This window comes from Staurois parvus, unplaced genomic scaffold, assembly GCF_062004578.1.
Source record: "Staurois parvus isolate SC_StPar_1 unplaced genomic scaffold, SC_StPar_1.0 ptg000057l, whole genome shotgun sequence".
Classification (NCBI taxonomy): Eukaryota; Metazoa; Chordata; class Amphibia; order Anura; family Ranidae; genus Staurois; species Staurois parvus.
In genome coordinates, this window is record NW_028317853.1 from 1,504,110 (window position 1) to 1,527,072 (window position 22,963).

The following is a 22,963-nucleotide window of genomic DNA, read 5'->3' on the forward strand; positions in this document are numbered from 1 at the left end:
CAGATTAATCTTCGGCTGCCTGGTGGAAACAAGATATAAAGCAAGTGTTTCTTTTTTTCATTCTCAGCCCCCCAGCCAGCACTGGCACAGCAGAACATCCAAGGACAGTATGGGGGCAGCAAGGGAAGCAGTTGTCTAAGGACGGGCTAACAGGTGCTGCGTAGACTGGATGACATGTAGAGAGGTTTGTGACGAGTAGAGATGTACTTGGTTTTCTATGGACTTCCCTTTGGAAGGAACACATCTCGACAGATAATTCTAGCTGGCAAGTCCATCTGTGACTTCAGCACAATGACAAATCAGCCCACTCCGGTGGGGGAGTGACTGTACCAGCGCTATTTAAAAGCCGAGAACAAATAAATGACGTCTGAAAAGAACGTCAACGCTGTTTTTTTATTTTCCTTTTACAATTTATATTTTGAACTAAAGTCATTTTGGTATAGAAAAGATCAAGTGTTTTTGTTTCTCTTTGTGTGAAGTTTAAAGCACAACTCCACTCTGGCAAATTTATGAACATAATACAAAGAAATAATAAAGGATTCAGAAAATAAATGTAGCTTTTGTTGCTTTTGATTTTCTGGAAAAGTGTCATTCTGCACTGCTTCTGCACAGGCCCTATGTGCACAGGCTCAGGGACAGCCAACGGTCATGTCATGGTATATTAAAAAAAAGAAAGGGGCCACATGGTGTACAGCTCTGAAGAGAAAAAACTTCAGTCTGCAGATTATTACCAAATTAAAAGGAGACATACAAAGAAAGCAACTGTATTTGTGAAAAAATGTAGCCATACATTATATTTTGTAATATTTAACCATTGAAACATTAAAGCCCAGCTAAACATTCAGTTTAGATCAGCTAAATATGTTCTAGGTGCATCAAAACAAAAACATTTTTAAGTCATACAATTTGTTTTCTTCTAGAAAAGCAGCCACAGCCTGAGTAGAAAAGCCAGTGTTCTGCCAGCATTCTGCAAAGAAGGACCCTTTGTCCCTGTGTAAACAGTGGTTTCACTGATATAACACACCCTCCTGCTGAGTTAAAGCTAGTTCTTTCCATTCATCTGGGAGTCTGAGGTTTGCTGGATACAGGGCTATACATTCTGACTCAACAGGGGGTGTGTCCTACCTCTGCAGAGAGACTACTGCTTCTACCAAGACAGCAAAGATCATTCTATTGCATACTCAGGTTGTAGCTACTTTCTAAATAAAACAAACCACAAGATTCTGAATACTTTTAGCCTTGATGCATCTGGAATTTATCATATTTAAACTAAAGGTTGGAATGGGCTTTTTTAACCTGTTTTCCCTTAAAACTGTTCAGATTCTTGAATTATCCATAGTGTCAAGATTAAAGTGTTGAAATTTTGCATGTTACTTCAAGGACACCCCCATGTAATCACTTAAGGGAATATCTATAGACACTTCTGTGTAACCAAAGGGAAAATATGAAGCATTCCACTCGATATAATATACACCTAAAACCTGTATTTCATTATCCTCATTTCCATTTTTTCACACTAAAAGAACAAAACCACTTCATCTATAACTCTTCCCAGACAAGAGGCAAGGTTTGAACATTTCCCACTCTGAATAAAGCAGACAAGTCCGTACTAACCTAAGGGAACACGTTTGGTAGTACATACATACACAACATTTAATATTTCGCTTTACTGTATCAAATAAGCAAAAAGATGCTAAAACTATGAAAAACTATGAAAAATGTGAATTTATACTTCAAGCAGTAAGTTCACATTTAGAACACCTTAGCTGATTTAATGCATGTGAGAAAATACACTATAACCTTTCTCCTCTTCTCATTCTCCTGCCCATTTTATAAAGCTGTACTAAAATCATATAGAGTCTTGTCAGCTTGTTGGCTGAGGTTCCCTTTTGCTTCTTAAAATATAATTAAAGGCAACACTTTTTTTGGTTTATTTTTGGGCAGAGTGGAGAGGGTTTAGAACACCTGTCAGTTTTTATTGCTGTCAATGCCCCCGTTAGGGAGAACCAGCCTCTCTATTTATCCTGTTTACCATCATCAAAGGTGAAAGTAAAAGAAACCCAAAATTTTGGGTTGCCCCCTGAAAAGTCATAGAGGGGGAATTTTCCAATGGGGACACTGGTTCTGGTGACCTGGGGGACCCCAAAGAATTGCAGGGATGTTCTCTCACTCACTGTTTTGACTATGGAACAGTAAGTGAAGGTAAATCTCCCCAATGAGACTCAGATGGCAAAAAATAAACTGACAGGGGTTAAAACCCTCCCTTATTCTATCCATAATGAAAAACAAGTTTTGCCCATAGTTATACTTTAAGGTTTCCTAAGTAAAGGTTGTCTGCATACACAGGGCTCACTAAACACCATGAACACGGGCATACTTAGAATGTGACAGGATCACCAGGAGCAAAGATGTTTAAGGGGATGACATATTTATTGTAACACTGGAAAATACTTCAGTCTTTTTTCTTCTACCCTCAGCACATTTGTTTGTATACATGCTTTTACACATCTCATTAAAAGCATGTGTTGTCTAGAAATTATGGGGGAGATTTACTAAAACTGGAGCACTCAGAATACGGTGCAGCTGTGCATTGTACCCAATACGCTTCTAACATCAGCTTGTTCCAATAAGCTTTGACAATAAAACCTGGAAGCTGATTAGTTTTTATGTAGAGCTGCACCAGAATTTGCACCTTCCAGTGTCAGTAAATCTCCCCCTGTATGTTTTAGGATTGCTAACATCGAATAACCAGGTTCTGTATGGGAAGCAACATGACAGATATTCCTTAATTTTATTACGAAGGTGAATTTACTGTGCTGTTTATCACTGCAGGAAACATGCTGTTAGAATGTGTAATGTATAGCTGATAGGAAAATCCATTAACAATGGTTCTTTGAGCACATATCCTATATTGAAAAGTGAACACAAGAGCGTCTTACTTGGGCATCCAGCCAGACCCACGCCAAGGGCAGCAGTGACATTGTCAGGACAACATCCATACACCGTATGACTGCAGTGTGGGACCACGGGAGGAGAGCTGGTGGAGGCAGCTGTCAAAAAAAAAAAAAAAATGGTATAAGGGCATTGAGGTTGAAAGAACCACAGGAGTTACATTTCCTTCTAGTAATCCTCTCTCAAGGCTCATTTCATTCTCCGTGGCAGATCGATGTGACAGAACTCAGAATACTTGGCATAACACATGGCAATGTAAAAGCCTCGTACACAAAGCACATTCTTCACATTAAAATGATGGAGCTCCTACTATTTCACTAAATCAAAAATGCCCTTCGAGATACAAGAGGTACTCAACTGTTACAAAGAAAAGAGAATTTTTACTTTACAGAAAGTGGAAACCAGGGACAAAAAATTATATATTGCAGGAGTTGAAACTGAAAACATGTAGCAAACTCTTCAGTAAAACAGTGATTTGGATTCATTGTACAGATTACAAACATGTACTGTCAAGTCAGTCATTCTTCGCAGATGAACCCACAGGAAAGTGTCACAAAGGGGATACTGCTCACGTTAAATCCTGTATAATAATAATGTTGGCTCTCATTTTCAGAGTAAATCAGTAAAAAATCATTTTCAATACAAACCGGTCACAAACTTGAGCAATTTATATCAAACTTCAATTGATAAATACAGAAGCAGAGGCTGTGTCATCAATTAAACCCTCATCTCTAAATTATCAGCAGATCCAAAGACATGGGCATCTGAACTTCTATTCAAATCACAACAGCCTCAGCCAGCCTACATCCTGGGCCATTCTATCGGTCAGCAACGCTGCCCATCACATTTGCCAACCAGTGGGAAGGAGAATGGGAAGATTCCAATCATGGCTTTTACAGGAAACATTGAGGTTCACATATATATATGCAGCTGCTCCTGTCTTTGGGTCTACGGATTATTTTGACATATTGTTTTCCTGGAAGGTAACCTCTGTGTCTGCCAATTCCCATCTTCATTTGGAATTGGATAGATTTTACATGAATGATGGTTTAGAAGATGTCAAGTGATATTAAAGCTCATTTTCTTTTTCTTAAATAACAAACATGTTATATTTACCTGCTCTGTGCAATAGTTTTGCAGAGAGCAGCCCCGACCCTCATCTTCTTGGGTTCTCCCCCACCGGCACTCCTAGCCCCTGCCCCCTGAGTGAGAAGTCGCTTGCTCTGGGGACACTAGTGCATGCTCACTCCTGAGCCCCGCTCTGTGTGTCTATAAGACACAAAGTGCAGCTCAGCCCTACCCACTACTCGCCATCTGTGATTGACAGCAGTGGGAGCCAATGGTTCCTGCTGCTGTGTTTCAGTCAATGAGGAGAGCCGAGGCTCCCTTACACAGCACTGGATCAAGATCAGGCTCATGTAAATATTGTGGGGGCTTTGGGGGGAGCAGCACACAGGTGGTTTTTTTTTTTACTTTCATGCACAGAATGAAGGTAAAAAACATTCAGCCTTTACAACCACTTTCAGTTTAGGATCAATTAACCTACTGAGATATACAAGGGCCATTTAATATCACATCCTTTTTAGCAATTGCTTTGCCTTACTGAAGGCAGAAAGTACAAAAATTACATAGTATCAGCTATCAGTGAGGTCAGTTGGCATGTGTTCACATGGTAGACATTGGGGGTTGACTTGCTAAGGGCAAACATACTGTGCACTGCAAGTGCAGTTGCTCTAGATCTGAGGGGAAGATCTGAAATGAGGGAAAGCGCTACTGATTTCTATCATCCAATCACATGCAAGCAAAAATAATGCTTTTATATTTCCCTGCAGGTGATTGAGTATTCTTTCCAAAGTGAAGCTTTAGCTCATTTAGTAAGCTCTGAAGCAACTGCACTTGAGGTGCACAGTATATGACTTTAGTACATCAACCCCAATGCTTTATGCCCATGACAATCTCCATGCAGTGACCACTGTACAAAATTTGCAGCTTTTCATGTAGTCTGGAAGTGACTTTCTTCACGTTTCCCATGTATCATTGGGAACTGGCCATACTTGTTCATAGTGTAGCCTGGTTAAGGTCTATCTGCAACTGCTTGTGTTTATGTAACTCTACGGACTGAGACCTCTAAGCAGTAAAATAAACTAATACTTGTAGGTGGTTTTGTTTGAAAGTAGTTCTGGATACTTTAAGGGAAAATACAGGTGTTTAGAAAATTAAATTTTAGTTTTATTTCAATGTTCAACAGTGAATTATTATTATATAGTGTTTATATAGCGCCAATAGGTTTGCTCAGCGCTGTACAATAAAGTGGGGGGACAGTACATGAGACAATACAGTAACAATACAATACACAAGGGGTTCGGGGGCCCTGCTCTTTCGAGCTTACAATCTAGGAGGGAGGGGGTAGAGGTACAGGAGGAAGTGGCTGTGGGGGATGGAGTGGTAGGAGGAGTGGAGGAGAACGGCTGTTAGGTGAGAGTGGGGTAGGTTTCCCTGAAGAGGTGGGTTTTCAGGGAGCGCCTGAAGGTGAGGAGGGTAGGTGACAGTCTGATGGATTGGGGTAGGGAGTTCCAGGGGATGGGGGAAGTCCTGGAGAAGTCCTGCAGTCGGGCGTGGGAGCAGGAGACCAGGGAGCTAGAAAGTAGGAGGTATTGTGAGGAGCGAAGGGTGCGGGTAGGGTGGTATTTGGGTATCAGGTCAGTGAGGTGGTTAGGGCAGCGTTATGGATGGCTTTGTATGTCAGAGTTAGTAATTTGAATTTAATGCGTTGGGCAATCGGGAGACAGTGAAGGGATTGGCAGAGGGGGGTGGCAGAAGTGGAGCAATTGGTGAGGTGGATGAGTCTAGCCGCTGAGTTCAGAATAGACTGAAGCGGGGATAGCCTGCGTTGGGGTAGGCCGGTGAGAAGGGAGTTGCAGTAGTCTAGGTGTGAGATAATAAGGGAGTGTACGAGTTGTTTAGTGGTGTCTGGGGTTAGGAAAATACGTATCTTGGAGATGTTGCGGAGATGGAACCTGCATGAATTTGCTAGTGATTGGACATGAGGTTGGAAGGAAAGGTTTGAGTCCAGGGTGACACCTAGGACTTTGACTTGCGGGGTGGGATTGATGATGGCGTTGTTGGTCGTAATGGAGAGGATGGGGGGGGGGGGGCGTGGGCTGGGGGGAAAACTAGGAGCTCGGTTTTGGTAAAGTTTAACTTGAGGAAATGGAGCGACATCCAGTCTGATATGTCGTTTAGGAGGTGGGTAATGCGGGCGAAGACTGAGGGGGTGAGGTGAGGGGTGGAGAGGTAAATTTGTGTGTCATCAGCGTAGAGGTGATAGTTGAAGCCGTGGGAGTGTATCAGTTTGCTAAGGGAGGAGGTATAGATGGAGAAGAGAAGGGGTCTGAGGACAGAGCCTTGGGGGACCCCAACAGAGAGGGGGAGGTGGCAGCGTTATAGGTAACGCTGAAGGAGCGTTGGGATAGGTAAGAGGAGAACCAGGAGAGAACAGAGTCCCTGATGCCAAGGGAGTGTAGTTTAGTAAGGAGGAGGGGATGGTCGACTGTGTCGAAGGCCGTGGAGAGGTCGAGGAGTAGGAAGACTGAGTAGTGGCCGTTAGCTTTGGCGGTTAGCAGATCGTTAGTGATTTTGAGGAGGGCGGTTTCGGTGGAGTGTAGGGGACGGAAGCCGGACTGTAGTGGATCAAGGAGGTTGTTGTCAGTAAGGTGGATGCTTAGGCGATTGTAGACTAAGCGCTCAAGGAGCTTGGAAGTGAGTGGCAGCAGGGAGATGGGTCTAAGGTTGTTCAGGTCAGTGGGGTCCAGGGAGTATGGAGGTGATGTGCGCGTGCTTTAGGGGGGAGGGGAATGCGCCAGTAGAGAGGGACAGATTGAAGATGTGGGTGAGGGAGCAGATGATGGAGGAGGGGGGTGAACGGAGGAGTTGAGAGGGGATAGGGTCCAGGGGGCAAGTGGTGAGGCGGGCTTCTGAGAAGACCTTAGTGACCTCCTCGGTGGTAGCAGGGCTGAAGGAGCGGAGTGCTGGGGAGGTTATAGTGTGCAGGATGTTCGGTGTGGTGGGGGGCAGTGTGGTTGCGAGGTCAGAGGAGGGGAGAGTCGAGGGGGTGATGGAGGGGGGGAGGCTAGGTGGAGAGGTAGATTGTGAATTGACAATATCCTTACGGATTGCATCAATCTTGTTTTGGAAATGATTGGCAACCTCGTGGGTGGTGAGTGAGGTACTGAGTGGAGGTGGGGGGGGGGGGGGGAGAGAAGGGAGTTGAAAGTGGAGAAGAGCCGGCGAGGACAGGTGGAGAGAGTGTTAATGAGAGTTACGAAGTAGGCCTGCTTGGCGGCATGGAGGGTGGAGGTGTAAGTGAGGAAGGCGGATTTGTAGAGGGAGAACGCTCAAGGGGACATGGTTTTGCACCATAATCGCTCCAGCGCGCGACTGCGTTTGAAACATTTAGTATGGTCATTCTGCCAGGGTTGAAGAGGTCTGGGTCTGATGTTATATGTGGTTAGGGGTGCCTAAGGCAGCTGACAGTGAGTCGTTGTACGCAGTAGTGGCCAGGTCAGGGCATGACAGTGGAAGGATACTGTCGAACAGACGGTCAGCTGCCGTATGGAGGGGGGCCGGGTTCAGGTTGCGGAGGTTACGGCTGGTGATGGTTTGACGCTTTGTGGGGGGGGGGGGAGTTAGAGGATGGGGAGACAGAGAACGTGAGGAGGTGGTGGTCAGAGAGAGGGAAGGGGGTGTTAGTGAAGTGGTGGAGGGTACAGAGGTGGGAGAAAACGAGGTCCAGGGTGTTCCCATCGGTGTGGGTGGAGGACTATGTGCACTGTGTGAGTGCAAAAGAGGAGGTTAGGTGGAGGAGTTGGGAAGTAGCCGGGTTGTTGTCGTTGATGGGGATATTGAAGTCCCCAAGGATGATGGTCGGTAGCTCAGAGGAGAAGAAGAAGGGAAGCCAGGCGGCAAAGTCATCCAGGAAGTGGGATACGGATCCAGGAGGCCGATAGATTACTGCAATCCTCAGAGGGGTGGGGGAGAAGAGCTGGATGCAGTGGGCCTCGAAGGAGGAGAAGGATAGAGAGGGGGGGTTAAGGAGGACCTGGAAGGCGCTCAGTGGTGACAGGAGCATGCCGACCCCACCACCTCTACGACCACTCGGTCTGGGTGAGTGGGTCCAGACGAGGCCTCCATAGGTGAGTGCCGCAGGGGAGGTGGAGTCAGTGAATTAACTGTTTCTTTACACATTTCATCACTTACAGTATTTGTACAGGATACGGGGCTTTCAGAGGAAGCCCAACTTTTGATGCCCACTTTCTGTTTCTGACTGAATGAAACCTTTATATAGAGGGGTTAGGCCTTCCTCTGACATCAGCTGTACATTTTGAATACCAGATCTAACTAGATTCTCTAGGCAAAGTAGTAAAATAACTTCACCAGGTGTAAACAGCACCACTGCAGATGACTATGTTCACATTCACCCCAAAGAAAAAATAAATTAAACATTAGTTGCAATCCCAATAAATAGAAGATAGACAAACACTATATTCTTTATTTCCTTTGGCAGAAATCTATCATGGAAAAAATACCTACATTGCCATTGTTCACCGCATTGCGCCAATCCTCTAGCTTCAGCTCAGCTTACGCAGATGTTTGTCATGACACCTACTGCTTCTATGGGTATTGCATTGGTTGTGCAAACACAGTGTACTGGAAGTTCTTCTACAGTCTACGCAGTGTCAACAAGTCCTTAGAGAAAGAATACCTCTTGTCCATTTAGCAGCCATTTTGTGGGTTACTTTTCATGAGCTGTTAGCTTTTCCTGTCACATTCAGCTAATTGCTAATTGTCATGTCACTGGTTCCTTGTGAATGAAAGGATGCATTATTCCATTCAAATTAAAACCTGACGATATGGCATCTCTGTTCTTGTTCAAGGTGCCACGCGTGGTAACAACTCATTCCACAGGACATGATAACACAAACCTAGCTGTTACTTTTCTAAAATTAGCACATCATATAATTAATAGATTGCATGTACTGTATATATAATGAGACCTTGTGCGTGGTTACATAAACCCTTCTGAATAAAGAGTTCACACTAAAATAGAATATTGACTACTAGAAATGAATGACATGCACCCAGAAATATGTCTTCCTGGAGATGTTATGTTCTTTATTTGCATAAACACAAAGACTTGGCAGGGTGCTGAAACCGTTAAGAAAAAAGGTTGATTTATTATAAAGATCAACAACATATGATCGTTAAACATCGATACAGCCAGATTTCATCTTTTCTCTTGCAGATATATTGTCATATAAAAATGGAGAAAAATTACTATGCAAATCAGGTCAGCCGGAAAAGTGATATTTGGTTGGAGGCTATGGGCCACAAATCCACTTTCTCTGCGAACACTTTTAAAGGATACCACCTTTATCCTCCACTGTGTTATAAATGCAGCAAGCAATATAATGTATGTATATAATGTAAAAGCTACCGGTTTGATAAACAAAACATGTGGCACTTGGCAAACACACACCAGCCAAGTCCTTTCCCCATAACTGAGACTTGAGAGTTTATATTAAACCAAATACACATAAGATGTTTACTAAGCCTGTTCTTTGTGTTGCGTCACATCAAAGTGATGTGAACGGCAACATCTGAGAGTGTATGATACTGAAGGCTCAGTCATTTGAATGATTCAACCACCTAGAAAAAAAGGTTGGATGAGACACATATTGGGCACAAATTCTTTTAAAGGGAAACTGTCATAACTGGGCTTATGGGATGATTTGGTCTTAAATTATTAGAACTGTGCAGGCAATATTATGTAACTTTATACCTGAAGTTTGCTTAGGTTTAGATATTTTACCTGACATTTAAAGCAGGAGTATAGCCAAAGCTTTTTTAGCCATACTTCTGCTACGGATCACAGGAGTGCAGTCAGTTTTGCACTCCTGTGACCTGTTTTCAGCTAAACAAACTCGTGCAGACTCCACCTCTGCAACATCACCAAAATCCGCACGTTCCTAACCCCAGAAACCACTAAACAGCTCATCCACTCCCTCATCATATCACGACTCGACTACTGCAACTCCCTCCTCACTGGCCTGCCTCGCCGCTGGCTATCCCCGCTTCAGTCGATCCTGAATACGGCTGCCAGACTCATTCACCTTTCCAACCGCTCCGTCTCCGTCACCCCTCTCTGCCAATCCCTCCACTGGCTTCCGATTGCACAACGGATCAAATTCAAAATCCTAACGGTGACGTACAAAGCTGTCCACCATACTGCCCCAAACTACATCACCGACCTAACATCCAAGTACCGCCCAGCACACACACTCCGCTCCTCACAAGACCTCCTTCTCTCTAGTTCCCTGGTCTCCTCCTCCCATGCCCGCCTCCAGGACTTCTCCAGGGTGTCACCCATCCTCTGGAACTCCCTGCCCCAATCCATCAGATTATCACCTACTCTCCTCTCCTTTAGGCGCACCCTGAAAACCCATCTCTTCAGGGAAGCCTACCCCACCCCCTGCTAACTTGCCGACCTCCTCCACTCTTCCTACCACTCCATCCCCCACAGCTATCTCCTCCTGTACCACTATCCCCTCCCTCCTAGATTGTAAGCTCGAAAGAGCAGGGCCCTCGATCCCCTCATGTTTTGCATTGTATTGGTATTGTTGTCACATGTTCTGTCCCCCTCTGTAATGTACAGCGCTGAGCAAACTATTGGCGCTTTATAAATACTGTATAATAATAATAATAATAATAAAGCCCTCTGTCAGATGTCACAGACCTGGTCCAGGCTCTGTAATGATCTCGACTATATGGTCTGGATCCATCCAGAAGCCTACATCAGCAGCTGTCTGAGCCTCTCAGTGATCAGCTGAAAGCCTGAACCAGCTGCTACTACCCCCTCTACAGCCCAGCACTCCAGTGAATACTGGAGAGGTACAGCAGAGATCTGGAGACTGACAGTCACCAGCTCTCTGCAGGCTGAAGATTGAGAGCGATCAGCAGTGTTTGATTGCTCAGTTCTCAGTCTTAGAGGCGATGGGGACAGCTGCAGCTAAGATCAGTGATACAGCCATCTAGGCGAGTATGATTTTAAATTTTTTGAAAAAGCCATATTTCTCTTTTAAGTTTTAGAGCTCATTGGTCTTATTGTTCACATATTTTAACTACACTGCTAAGAATCCCTGAAAAAGGGGATGCAGGTCTCCGAAACATGTCAGTTTTCTGTAAATCTTCAATAAATTTACATAACTTTTAATTGGGGTCTACTCATTTGTCTGTCTGTATGGGATATTGACATTACCCCTCCTAACAGAGTAGAGCAATCATAATTGTGTTTTTTATAAATGCAAACAAATACATGATGCTCCAGGACTTCAAAGTTGTTGCTGTTACTTTGATTGGCCTATGTTGCAGTGTTATAATTTGCCCCAACCTGTCAATGCCACTCTTTACTGGACAGCTTGGTCTGCATTCATCATGTCTATTAACTGCATACAATCATAGAATCACAATATTTTTCACACTTGTCATTTTATAATAGTGCATCGCTGCTTTTTTCCTTTCGCATTTTAGTAGTCATTGCAAGTGCTTCCTGATCTGGGGTGGAAGGGAGCATGGCCATGTTCTGCATTCCTTGTGCCCTGTCTACAGACTACACTGCATTTGAGCAATACAGGCTAAACACACAAAACCACTACTTGTGTTTGGAGAATAAAACAACAGCAGGATACAAATTAAACCATTCCCGGGGTTCTCTTTGTATTACATGCTTTGTGCAAGCTATAGTACTGCTGATCTTCTGTAGCTTCTTTGCAGTCACTTCATTTCTACATGTATGCAATCTAACAATGGCTGGACTATCTTCCTGATGGCGACAACTGAGGATCGTGTCGGTGCAATGAGCATCAGCATAGCTGCTTATAGTCTCCTTCAAGGGAACATGTGATAAAATGACAACTGAGAAATACAGTGTTATCAGCGTCTAAGTGTAATTGCCTGAACAAGGACATTTATGACAGGATTACAAAGTTATATTATTAAAAGCTGAAATGTAAAAATATTGATAATTAATTTTGAAAGTACATTAAAATGTTAATGCTTAGAAGAGATTTTAGTGATTGGGTTTGACTTCAAATGAAAGAAAAGTAATGCATGTATAAGATTCATATCGCAGGTCTCAGACTGAGCTCTGAAACACCTGGAATGTCACATTCATAGTAAGCAATGCTGACATCATATGACAGCAGTCTTGTGTAGAGCAGCTCACATACTATTGGCAGGTGTCTCTTAGGGAATTTATACGTAAGCCTCTGGATATTTATTGTAGCACAGAGCTCCTGAAGATTGATGGTGTCTCCATAATATTATGCTATCTAGCTTGTTTCTGTGAGAGAGTGTGACAGTGAGTATATGCAGCTAAATGATATAGCTCTAGGGTAGAATTCTTGCTCCAGCAGCCTTAGAAAACCATGGGGAGAACCTTGTATACATTTATTGATGGGGTTTCATTTGTATTTTATATCTAACGTGCTTTCTGGCAATATATCCGTATTAATATACTGTACTAGGCATGTTTTTTTAAATTTTAGGGAGCTCTAGGCTGCATGTTAATGTGAAAGGTTTTGTTTTTCTGGAGCTCACCAGAGTTGGGCTTCCATCTTGTGTTCAAGTACATGAACTTTACCTCTGGTAAATATCTTCCCACTACTTTTCAGAAATTCTTCTGTGAAGTCTGGGTCAGCCCAATGCACCGATCTCCAGCTTCTGGCAGCACAGGTAGGAGTCTACAGAGCATGCTACATCACATTGGTGCTCCCTGCAGAGCAAGAAGGGAATAGTCACCTAGAGCACAACTGGCTGACTATGGTAACTTGTCTACCCAACAGCAAATGCTGCCAATACAACAAGTGGTAGGCAGGATTCACTGATGAATTAAAAGGTGCCAGGGGCTGCAAGTGCCTGAAAATTAAAGCTGAGGAGCTTGCTTCAATTTTGTTTTTCTGCCAGAACAACCGCTTTAGGGCCTGTGTTGATGGGCTTGGGGCTTGTGTCGATGGCATAAGTTTGAAATGCTTTTGATAGCATTCAATAATCACTGACAGATGACATTTGACCCGCAGGTGCCTTCCTCCTGACCATGTTATGTCTGATTTGCTTCAACAGGGTTTTGAATTCCTACAGACCTGCAAAACCAACCTGACAAGAAAATACGTCTATTAATTAAGGCCCTTAAAGCTGAATTTCAGGAATTCAGCCACTTTGCAAAAAGTGAAGGCACACTATGAGTTACGTCCAGGTGCATGACATCTCCTGGACTTATCACCATTATTTACATTTGACAGGTTTATTGCTCTGCTGGTCCTGAGAGGAGAGAAGCAAACAAAGCAGCAATGCTCACCTCTCCCCTCTGCCCATTCACAGAGGCCTTTGTTTTTTGTGAATGTGTTCATGTAATACCAAGGCTTCTGTGATTGGGCAGGAGGAGGAGAGGGGCAGGCACAACAGCTGCAGCAACTCTACTGTTGAAGATGCAGAGATCGGAAGAATCAGTGTTGGGCTCCCAGAAATACAGCAATAGCTGTCTTCCAAAAGTACTATAAACCCATCAGATATAAATAATAGAGATAAGTCCAGGACATGTCATGCACCTCCTTGGACGTAACTCATGGGCTGCACTTTTTACAAAGGAGCTGAATTCCTGGAATTCAGCTTTAAGGTGGAACTGCACAAAGAAACAAAGGAATACAAGTTGTTACAAGCGATGCCCCCAAAAATATTGTGCTTCTTCTATATGCCATGCTTCATTGGGTATCAATGATGTCTCAACTGTTAATGGTATCAGCTGGCAATTGGGTGACACCAAAGAAAAATGGGTACCTAATCTCCAGTCATTGTGGTAGCCTTAATTAAAAAAAAAAAAGGTGGACCTGGGCATCAAATGGGCTCTATCATCATATGATGGTCCTAAGCTAAAAAGCCATTTTTCGCACTCAGGCATGATACTTATAGGTTCAGTCAGCTTTCCAACTCATAAAAGATCATTAACTACAGTTGCAAGAAAAAGTATGTGAACCCCTTGGGATTACGTGGAGTTTTGCATGAATTGGGCATAAAATGTGCTCTGAACGTCATCTAAGTTACAATAGAAGAACACAGTCTGCTGAACATAATACTACACAAACATTAGATGTTGCCATGGTTTAATTGCACATAACATGTAAACATTCACAGTGCAGGGAGGAAAAAGTATGTGAACCTTTGGACTTAATAACTGGTTGACCCTCCTTTGGCAGCAATAACCTCAACCAAACGTTTCCGGTAGTTGCAGATCAGACCTGCACAACGATCTGGAGTAATTTTGGACCACTCCTCTTCACAAAACTGTTTCAGTGTAGCAATATTCTTGGGATGTCTGGTGTGAATCGCTCTCTTAAGGTCATGCCACAGCATTTCAATCGGGTTGAGGTCAGTACTCTGACCGGGCCACTCCAGAAGGCGCATTCTGTGCTGTTGCAGCCATTGTTTTGTTGAATTACTTGTATGCTTTGGGTCATTGTCCTGTTGCATCACCCATCCTCTGCGGAGCTTCAGTTGGCGGACAGATGGTCGTACGTTTTCCTGCAAAATGTCTTGATAAACTCTGGAATTAATTTTCACATCAGTGACAACAATCCGTCCAGGCCCTGAGGCAGCAAAGCAGCCCCAAACCATGATGCTCCCTCCACCATGTTTTACAGTGGGGATGAGGTTTTGATGTTGGTGTGCTGTGCCTTTTTTTCTCCACACATAGTGTTGTGTGTTCTTCCCAAACAACTCAAACTTGGTTTCATCTGTCCACAGTATATTTTGCCAGTAGTGCTGTGGAACATCCAGGTGCTCTTTTGCAAACTTCAAACGTGCTGCAATATTCTTTTTGGACAGCAATGGCTTCCTCCGTGGTGTCCTCTCATGTACTCCATTCTTGTTTAATGTTTTCCTTATTGTAGATGTGTCAACAAAAATGTTAGCATGTGCCAGAGATTTCTGTAGATCTTTAGCTGACACTCTGGGATTCTTCTTTACCTCATGCAGCATTCTGTGCTGTGCTCTTGCAGTCATATTTACAGGATGACCACGCCTAGGGAGAGTAGCAACAGTGCTAAACTTTCTCCATTTGTAGACAGTCTGTCTTACCGTGGACACATGAACATCAAGGCTTTTGGAGATACTTTTGTAACCCTTTCCAGCTTCATGCAAGTCAACAATTCTTGATCGTAGGTCTTCTGAGAGCTCTTTTCTGCGAGGCATGGTTCACATCAGACAGTGCTTCTTGAAACCAGTAAACCCAAAACAGGTGTGTGTTTTTTAAGGGCAGGACAGCTGTCAGCAACATATCCAATATCATCACACTGATTGGAGTCAAGGTTGGCTCACTCCTGGCTCCAATTAGCTCTGGGAGAAGTCATTAAGCTAGGGCCTCACATACTTTTTCCTCCCTGCACTGTGAATGTTTACATGTTATGTGCAATTAAACCATGGCAACATCTAATGTTTGTGTAGTATTATGTTCAGCAGACTGTGTTCTTCTATTGTTGTGACTTAGATGACATTCAGAGCACATTTTATGCCCAATTCATGCAAAACTCCACGTAATCCCAAGGGGTTCACATACTTTTTCTTGCAACTGTATGTGAACCGCTTCATAATTAAAAAGACAAGGGTGATCATTTCTACAGGATGGTTACTGGTTAAACGCCATCCTTAAGATTTTCACTTAATTATCATCTCTATCTAAACTGATCTGCCTTTCTGCTGCTATTAAATTCCTAACTTATGAGTTCTAACTTCCATATTTAGCATACTGTACAAGACAAAATTTATTACCAAAAAACATTCTTTTAGTTAGAAAAAAAAAAAAGTGTTAAGATTTGACTTCTATAAAATGAATTCCCGTTCTGTAGTAAAGTGTTTCCATTATTACGAACAGCTCGGCAGGCGCCAGAGGTTATAGCTGGCTGATAATTTTGACCTAGCAAATTATTGGCACACAGTTACCAATTGACTGAGAACACATCATAAATTTTAATGAGACAATTTCATTCAAACTGTATGTATCAAAGATATATAAATAAGACATTATGCTAATACATCTTAATTTAATAAGACAACTGCCAATGAGCAAAATTAGGGGTGTCCAGGTAAAATGGCTAATGGAATGGTCTTTAGCTGGCCACAGACAGGTAGACGTCTCCCTAAAGACAACGGTGGTTAGAGGTGCTTTCTCTATAAGACCAGAATCTTCTTTTGCTTCTTGTGTGATTTGCCCATGGGCCTGATCCAAAACACACGACAACCACTATTCTTTCTTTCTCAGCAGGTTTTCATCTTCCCGTATCCAGAAAAATGCAGTTTGCAGTGACGTTTAAAGGGTGTTATATTTGTTAAGGCAAAATTACTTTTTCAATTTGTTTTTTTTACATATGTGTGTAAAAATTTAAGCCTGCTTTAAATCTTATGAACATGTTTATGTTTTAAAAACCTTTTTATATATATAATTTTCTGTATGTACACAAGACAGCCATATGTGTTCATTGCATCTGAAGGCTCTGCTTCCTGCTCTAAAGACTTATACAATGGCTGTATGTTACTGTTCCTTTCACAATACAAGTCTATGAGGTCAGTGGACTGAAAACCATACATGCCTTATGTGGATGATATCTTCTTTACAATTTCCTCTACATTTAACAACTAGAATAAATGAGCATATAAAATGTAAAAATTGTAGCAACAATTATAGCTTAAGGAATTATAGCTTAATACTTTAAACCCTATACTTTTCTTTAGATTATCCGGAATGGTGTTCTAAGCTTGCAACACCTTTAACCCTGTGATTCTGACTCTGTCCTGCTTTTTGTTGATGTCTGTGCTACATATTTAAAAGTCCCACACTGGTTCTTGCCCAATTGAACTTATACTTTTTTATCTCTTGGTCTTGAAAATTTTCACCCTCCCCCCTCCATTCTTTCCCAAATGTAATGATATGTTGCTAGGAAATGTTTTAAAATACTGTTCCTCTCAGTAAAACCTCTTTAACACTTGCAGTTGGGGACAGGTGGCAGCAAAAATAGACTTTTGAGATGCACTTTTAATGCCACCCAACTGCTGCATGGCAGCAAAAATTGTCTCTCCATTTGCATTCGACGAGCAGTACCACCTACAGAATGCAATTCATTCAAGTGAATAGAGCCGTATTGCAAGTGCACTCCAATTGTGTGCAATGAATGTGGTTAAGGTAGAGTGGTGCGACATTTACTGTGTAAAAAGTGAATGTCTAATGTGTCTGAAAAGCAATTGGACCGTGGATTGCTTTTCAAAGGAGCAACAGTGATAGATGTGAATGAAAATATAGCCTTTTCCTGCTCTAACACTGAAGTGGATTAACAAAGAAAGAAAAAAAGGGGCGCAAGGGCCTAGTGCATTACCAGATGAAACTTTTATCAGAAAATAACAAGACATGCATACTCACAAAAGCTCAAGGCTAACTGGCAATGAAACCAGACCCAAGTGGCAGGGTAACCCTCAGTGAGGTATGTGTCAATACACTCTGGAGTCATCAAGACTCAACAGCCAACGCCTTTCCATGGAAGAACCTGCTTCATGAGAGCACAAAAAAACCCCAGAAAACTAAAAAACTTTTTCTTGCTCCGATGAAGAGGGTTTGTCCCTGGAAACGCAATAGCTGGCACGTCTTGGTGACACCAGGGTGTATAGACACATCCCTCATTGAGGGTTACCCTGCCATTTGGGTCTGGTTTCATTGCCCATTAGCCTTGGGCTTTTGGGAGTATGCATTTTTTTTTTTTTTTAATAAAAATGTAGCTGGTAACGCAATAAGTCCTTGTGCTTCCTTTTTTACTTTCATTGTTTATTTACTATTAGGATTTCCTAGTTTGAAGAGGGTGGTAATGGCACTATTTACCAGAGGGTGCTATGAAGTGATGTTTTCAATGGTCCACACTATTGCTCCAATGATCCTCACGATCTTTTTAGAGTGTCACAACCTTCAGACATTGCTGGGTAATGGCCACATCTCTCTATACAAGTGTCCTTACACTGGCTTGTATTGTATAGAAGGGGAAGGAGCATGTCTGACCAGGTCTGTATCAATACAGAGTACACTGGGTCTAACTCTGGTGCTCTTTGAACCACACAGTCTTATTTAGATACAGCTGCTGTAACAGGAAAGTGGAGGTAAGATTATGAAATTGGACATTATTAGCATAACGCCTGTCTGATTGCATATTGATGTCTGTGACCTCAATTGGGCTTTGAATTACTAAAGAGAAAAAGGTGAGATGTGGAGGAGCAGATGACAAAAAATTTAGTAAAACTGGAAAAACAAAGAAAATAGAGAAACTATATTATATAAAAAATCAAGAGTCGACAGTACAGGGAACAACAAGGATGGACAAAAGTAAAAACTGCTTAAAAGGATTTACTATCATAGGACAAGAACACAACCAGCACATCTATAAACAATTATATTTCATTTTTGCTTGCCGCCAAATATCAATGACACTCTATGACCTTCGAGGAGAACTCTGCATTCCAGATCTAAACCTGCAAATATCATTAAAACAATTTTGAATATTTGCAAACTCTACAGCTCATTCCCTGAAGATATTCTACTATTGATTCTCCATTTAATTCACACATCCTTGTCGGTGTTAAATGGTCCAAGAAAACTTGGATGCCAGGCCATCCTGAGATATTCTGCCTGTGCAGTTAAATATTACATTTTATATTTAAAGCCTTTTCGGTCACATAAGCTTCTCTTATGCTTACCACCATTTGTCAGCTGTATGACAATAATCCAAATCCTGCAGTGAGTTCCATGCCAAGAGACTGCGCAGGAATTAGCAAGTCTTGTAAATGGTCAGAGATCTTATCGCAGATCAGAGGAAATCATGAGGGAATAGAACACGTCCCAGTAGGAAAGGGATTAGAGGAAACTGTAAAATTATAATAATCCTGTCTCTCACCTCGGCAGGGACCTTGCACTGCCACAAACAGGTCTTGGCGTCTCTCACAGCGAGTTTTCTTGAGTTCACACTCATTGGAGTAAGTAGCACCATCAGAACCACACACCTGGCAAATAAATAATAGATGAACAAAGTTAAAATATTTAGTAGCCCTCATGTTTATGTGCTTTAGTACCATTAAAATGGAAACTACAATGCTTTTCTATCATTTTTTTTAAAGTTTACAATGTTAGAGCTATCTCTATTACTTAAAGTGGAAGTAAAGGCCAAACCTAACTAACTCTAACCCTACTCTCAGCCACATTCTAAGAATAATCTGTCTGGATAGAAAAAAATCACTATACTTACCTGTTCTGCAGCTGCTCTGGTCCATTCCCAGGCTGAGCTGTCAGTAGTGACTTCAGTGTGTAACTGTGAATAGTAATAATAGTAACTCTATGGGTGACGTCACTTCCCAGCCGTTGTCGGCTGTCTCCTGCACACAGAGAGCGCCGCTGGAGACCGGGTCGAAGTGGCTGTAGAGCAGGTACATATAACAGTTTTTTCTTTACAGGTCTAGATAGATTAGGCTTAGAATGTGGCTGAAAGTAGGTTTACAGTTAGTTGCGGTTTGCCCTTACTTCCACTTTAATAGACAATAAAATGTATTTATTTTAAATGCAATCATTGTAAGTTTGTGAATTTGATTAACAGGCTCTATACAGCAAAGCACAAATTGGGGGAAGAGAAGCAGCAAAATTAGCCAATCAGGTGTGCTACAGTGCAAATAGCATGTGGATAAGTGGAAAAAAGAGGGACAGAGAGATGCACTCATCAGTCTGCTGCTTTTCCTTTTACTATCCAGTACCAAGGTGGGTGTGGGGAAAAGACCTAAAGTGTCACTTGACTGCAGCAGAAAAAAAAAAAAAAAAAAACAGGTGATGTGTGGCAGAGCCAATTCAATTTCAGAACTGAATGGACAGGAACTTAAATTCTTTGGCAGCTAAAACAGCTCCCATAATATGGATTTCATACAGGTATTTAGCGGTTTGCCTGGAGTTCACCTTTAAAAAAGAGTGATGTTTACACAATTTTCACTATTTATTCAAAGTCTTATCTTGTTTTATGAAACACAAAACGTATACGCAGGGTGCTTCTGTCACACAAAGATCGATCATGCTTGGTTTCCTATTAAGAAACCCAATCGCTGCCTGCTTGCTGGCTGACTGCCTCTGTCTAACTGAAAATACAGATGTTAGAATAGCTTATATCAGAATTACCGGATTCCGCAACACAGCATGGCAGGTGAAATCGCAGACACAACGATCATCCTCCGCGTCCTCATCCCATGAACCTCCATAGCGTATACAGCGATTTTGTTCACACTCACTGTCTTCTCCAGAACCGGACTCAGCCATACCCGAACCGCATTCTGCAATATAGAATTAAATACTCAACAATTAAATTTGTTTCTCATTTATGGACTCATGTGTAGATAAATTTAGCAAGAGAATTGTAGAGCGTAGGGCTTGCAGGGAATGTTGATAGGAATCAGATAGCTTTCTATATTTTAGAAAACCATCTCTCCTCTCTCTATGGTGAAACATAGCTCTGCACATAACACATATTATTACAAAACAAACCAAGTCTGCACTAATATGAATTGTATAAGTCAGCTGACATTCTGAATTGATATATGCGAAGATCACCAGAAAAATGTAAGCATACAATTGCAGCGCCAACCAACAACATACATAAAATTGAACCAGAATGCAATAAATGTCACAATAATTATAATATATATATATATATATATATATATATATAAAATCTCTCAAAGAGTCAATGTACTCTAAATGATCCAATATAGGTCTTCCAGTAAAAACCCATCACCATATATGCTGTGTCAAAGTGACCTTCCCTCTGCCTGCTGGCATGGCAAACACTCAGCGAAGCAGCAGTGACTTGTGTCAGAATAATCTAACAGATGGCTCTCACACCACCAAGCTCTGTGGATCGAGGCTCCAATACCTCTGCTCTCCATCAAAGCAAGGAGCCCCCGTTTACACATATATTATAAGGGGCAAGAGTGGCAGTCAAAAGTTTATTCTACATAAAATCTTTAAATGAAAAACAAGCTGGCTAGCAATAGTTACATGGATGCTGCTACTCACCAAGAGACAGCAGCGTATGACATCAGTGCACACTACTCCACCCAATGCGTTTCGTCCACAGTTAAACTTTTATCTGCTACATTATGCCAGCTTTCCCTTGCCCTCTATGATGTGTGTGTAACCAGGGGTGCCTTGCTTTGATGTGGGGAGTGGAGCCATGATCCACAGGGCTTGGTGTGTGCGAGTTGCCTGTTAGCATATTGTTCTGGCACAAGTCTCCACTGATTCACTGAGCACTTGCCAGCAGGGAGAGGGGAGATCACTCAGAGCATTTGATGATTACACTAAACATGGTATACCTCTACATGTAAGGTATTCCATCTAGTGGTAACAGGTTTTCACTGAAAGAACATTATTGTATCATTTTGAACACACTGGTGTTTTGAAAGAACTTTATTTTAACAGTCATATGATTTTAGTTTTTTAGGATTTAAATCCTGTGACGTTTATTGCAATCTGCTTAGCATTTATTTATGTTGTTTGCTGCAACTGCAATTATATACGTATATATGATACATACAGCGTACTGACTTTAGTAGTGCACTTCAGTGACAGTTTCTCACTAAAATAAAAGCATGGTATGAGGAGCACTTGTACAAAAGGACACTGTTATTCAAATGTACCCAGGGCAGCATAATATCAAAATACAGCAATGCCTCCAGAAAAAAGCAATGCTCCATTTGGATTGTTAATTCTTCATGTACAAATTCTTGGCACAGCCAAATTATGTAATCTTCCATTTCACCAAAAAATAAGAATTTAAAAAAAAAAAATACGGAAATGTCTACCTATTGATCTGCAAGCAACAGATTCAATAATGAGTCTTTTGTTTTTTCTCGAGGCGACTTGATGAAAAGCTAACACTACAATTTGAAAAAAGGAACCCATTTGTCTTCATACAAATAGGTGCCAATTAGTAAAATTAGTGGTTGATTCATTAATTCATCCACCTACCCGACTAGACTGAATTGTACTGAGCTCTTCAAAATACTGTGTGGAAATGAAAAGGATGGAACTCTTATGGGTTGGAGGTACCTGACACTCCAAGCACAGTCTGTTCAGAATGGGGTAATTGAAGCTGTGAAATCAGTGAATGAATGAGCGGCTGTAGTGACCAATCAAATCTCTCTTCAGTGGCTGTGGGCCCATACAACCTTTAATTATAAATAAACAGGTGCATTCAAGCACTCAGGAACACAAGATAAGCGCTCTCAGACCTGTCACAGCTGCTCTTTATATAATCCGCCAGTCTCTTATTGTTATTCCCTGACTCCATTTAAACTTTCCCATCTGAGCTGCATTAAGAAACTTTTAGCAGAAGAGAGACGTGTCGACGATACAGAGGAAAGTCATCAGAAGTCAATGGGTCACTGTAAAAAGCAGTCCGCCTATGGGAAGCAGTGTATTATTACACAGATGTCAGATCAGCACTCACATTCACATGGAAATTACAAGGGAGGAAATAGAACTTTACTGTTGTCAGTTTGTGTGAGAAGACCACAATAGGTTAAGTAGTATGAGCAAGATTTGTTTTTTCCATTTAATGTATACACAGCATTCTTATTCAAAGATATGACAGTTTCTACCTTGGCCAACTCCCCAATGGCTTTCATTCCCTGCCAACAGTCACTGAACACATGACGTAAAGTACTTTACTGGCATCATTGAGAAATACAAATCTTAAAGAACTCAGCTCCAACAGCATCTAAAAAGGCCAGATATTGCAGTCAACATAATACAAAATGCTTTCATGGAAAAATTAACTACCTGCTATATTATCCTCATATAAAAGGTCATACTTGTAGAGGTTTTTTTTTTTTTGAT

At 41.9% G+C, this 22,963-nt stretch overlaps 1 protein-coding gene across 10 annotated transcripts in view; it reads right to left on the reverse strand.

Moving 5' to 3' along the window:
* Window positions 1-22,963, reverse strand: part of AGRN (agrin) — a 653,845-nt gene that overhangs the window by 115,188 nt on the left and 515,694 nt on the right. For all 10 annotated transcript variants that reach the window (XM_089668391.1, XM_089668395.1, XM_089668399.1 and 7 more), the window contains 3 exons: window positions 20,246-20,397; window positions 18,987-19,092; window positions 2,940-3,050 (listed from right to left, as the gene is read on the reverse strand). In XM_089668391.1, coding sequence (XP_089524517.1) covers window positions 2,940-3,050; window positions 18,987-19,092; window positions 20,246-20,397 — 369 coding nt within the window. The remainder of the gene's footprint in view (window positions 1-2,939; window positions 3,051-18,986; window positions 19,093-20,245; window positions 20,398-22,963) is intronic.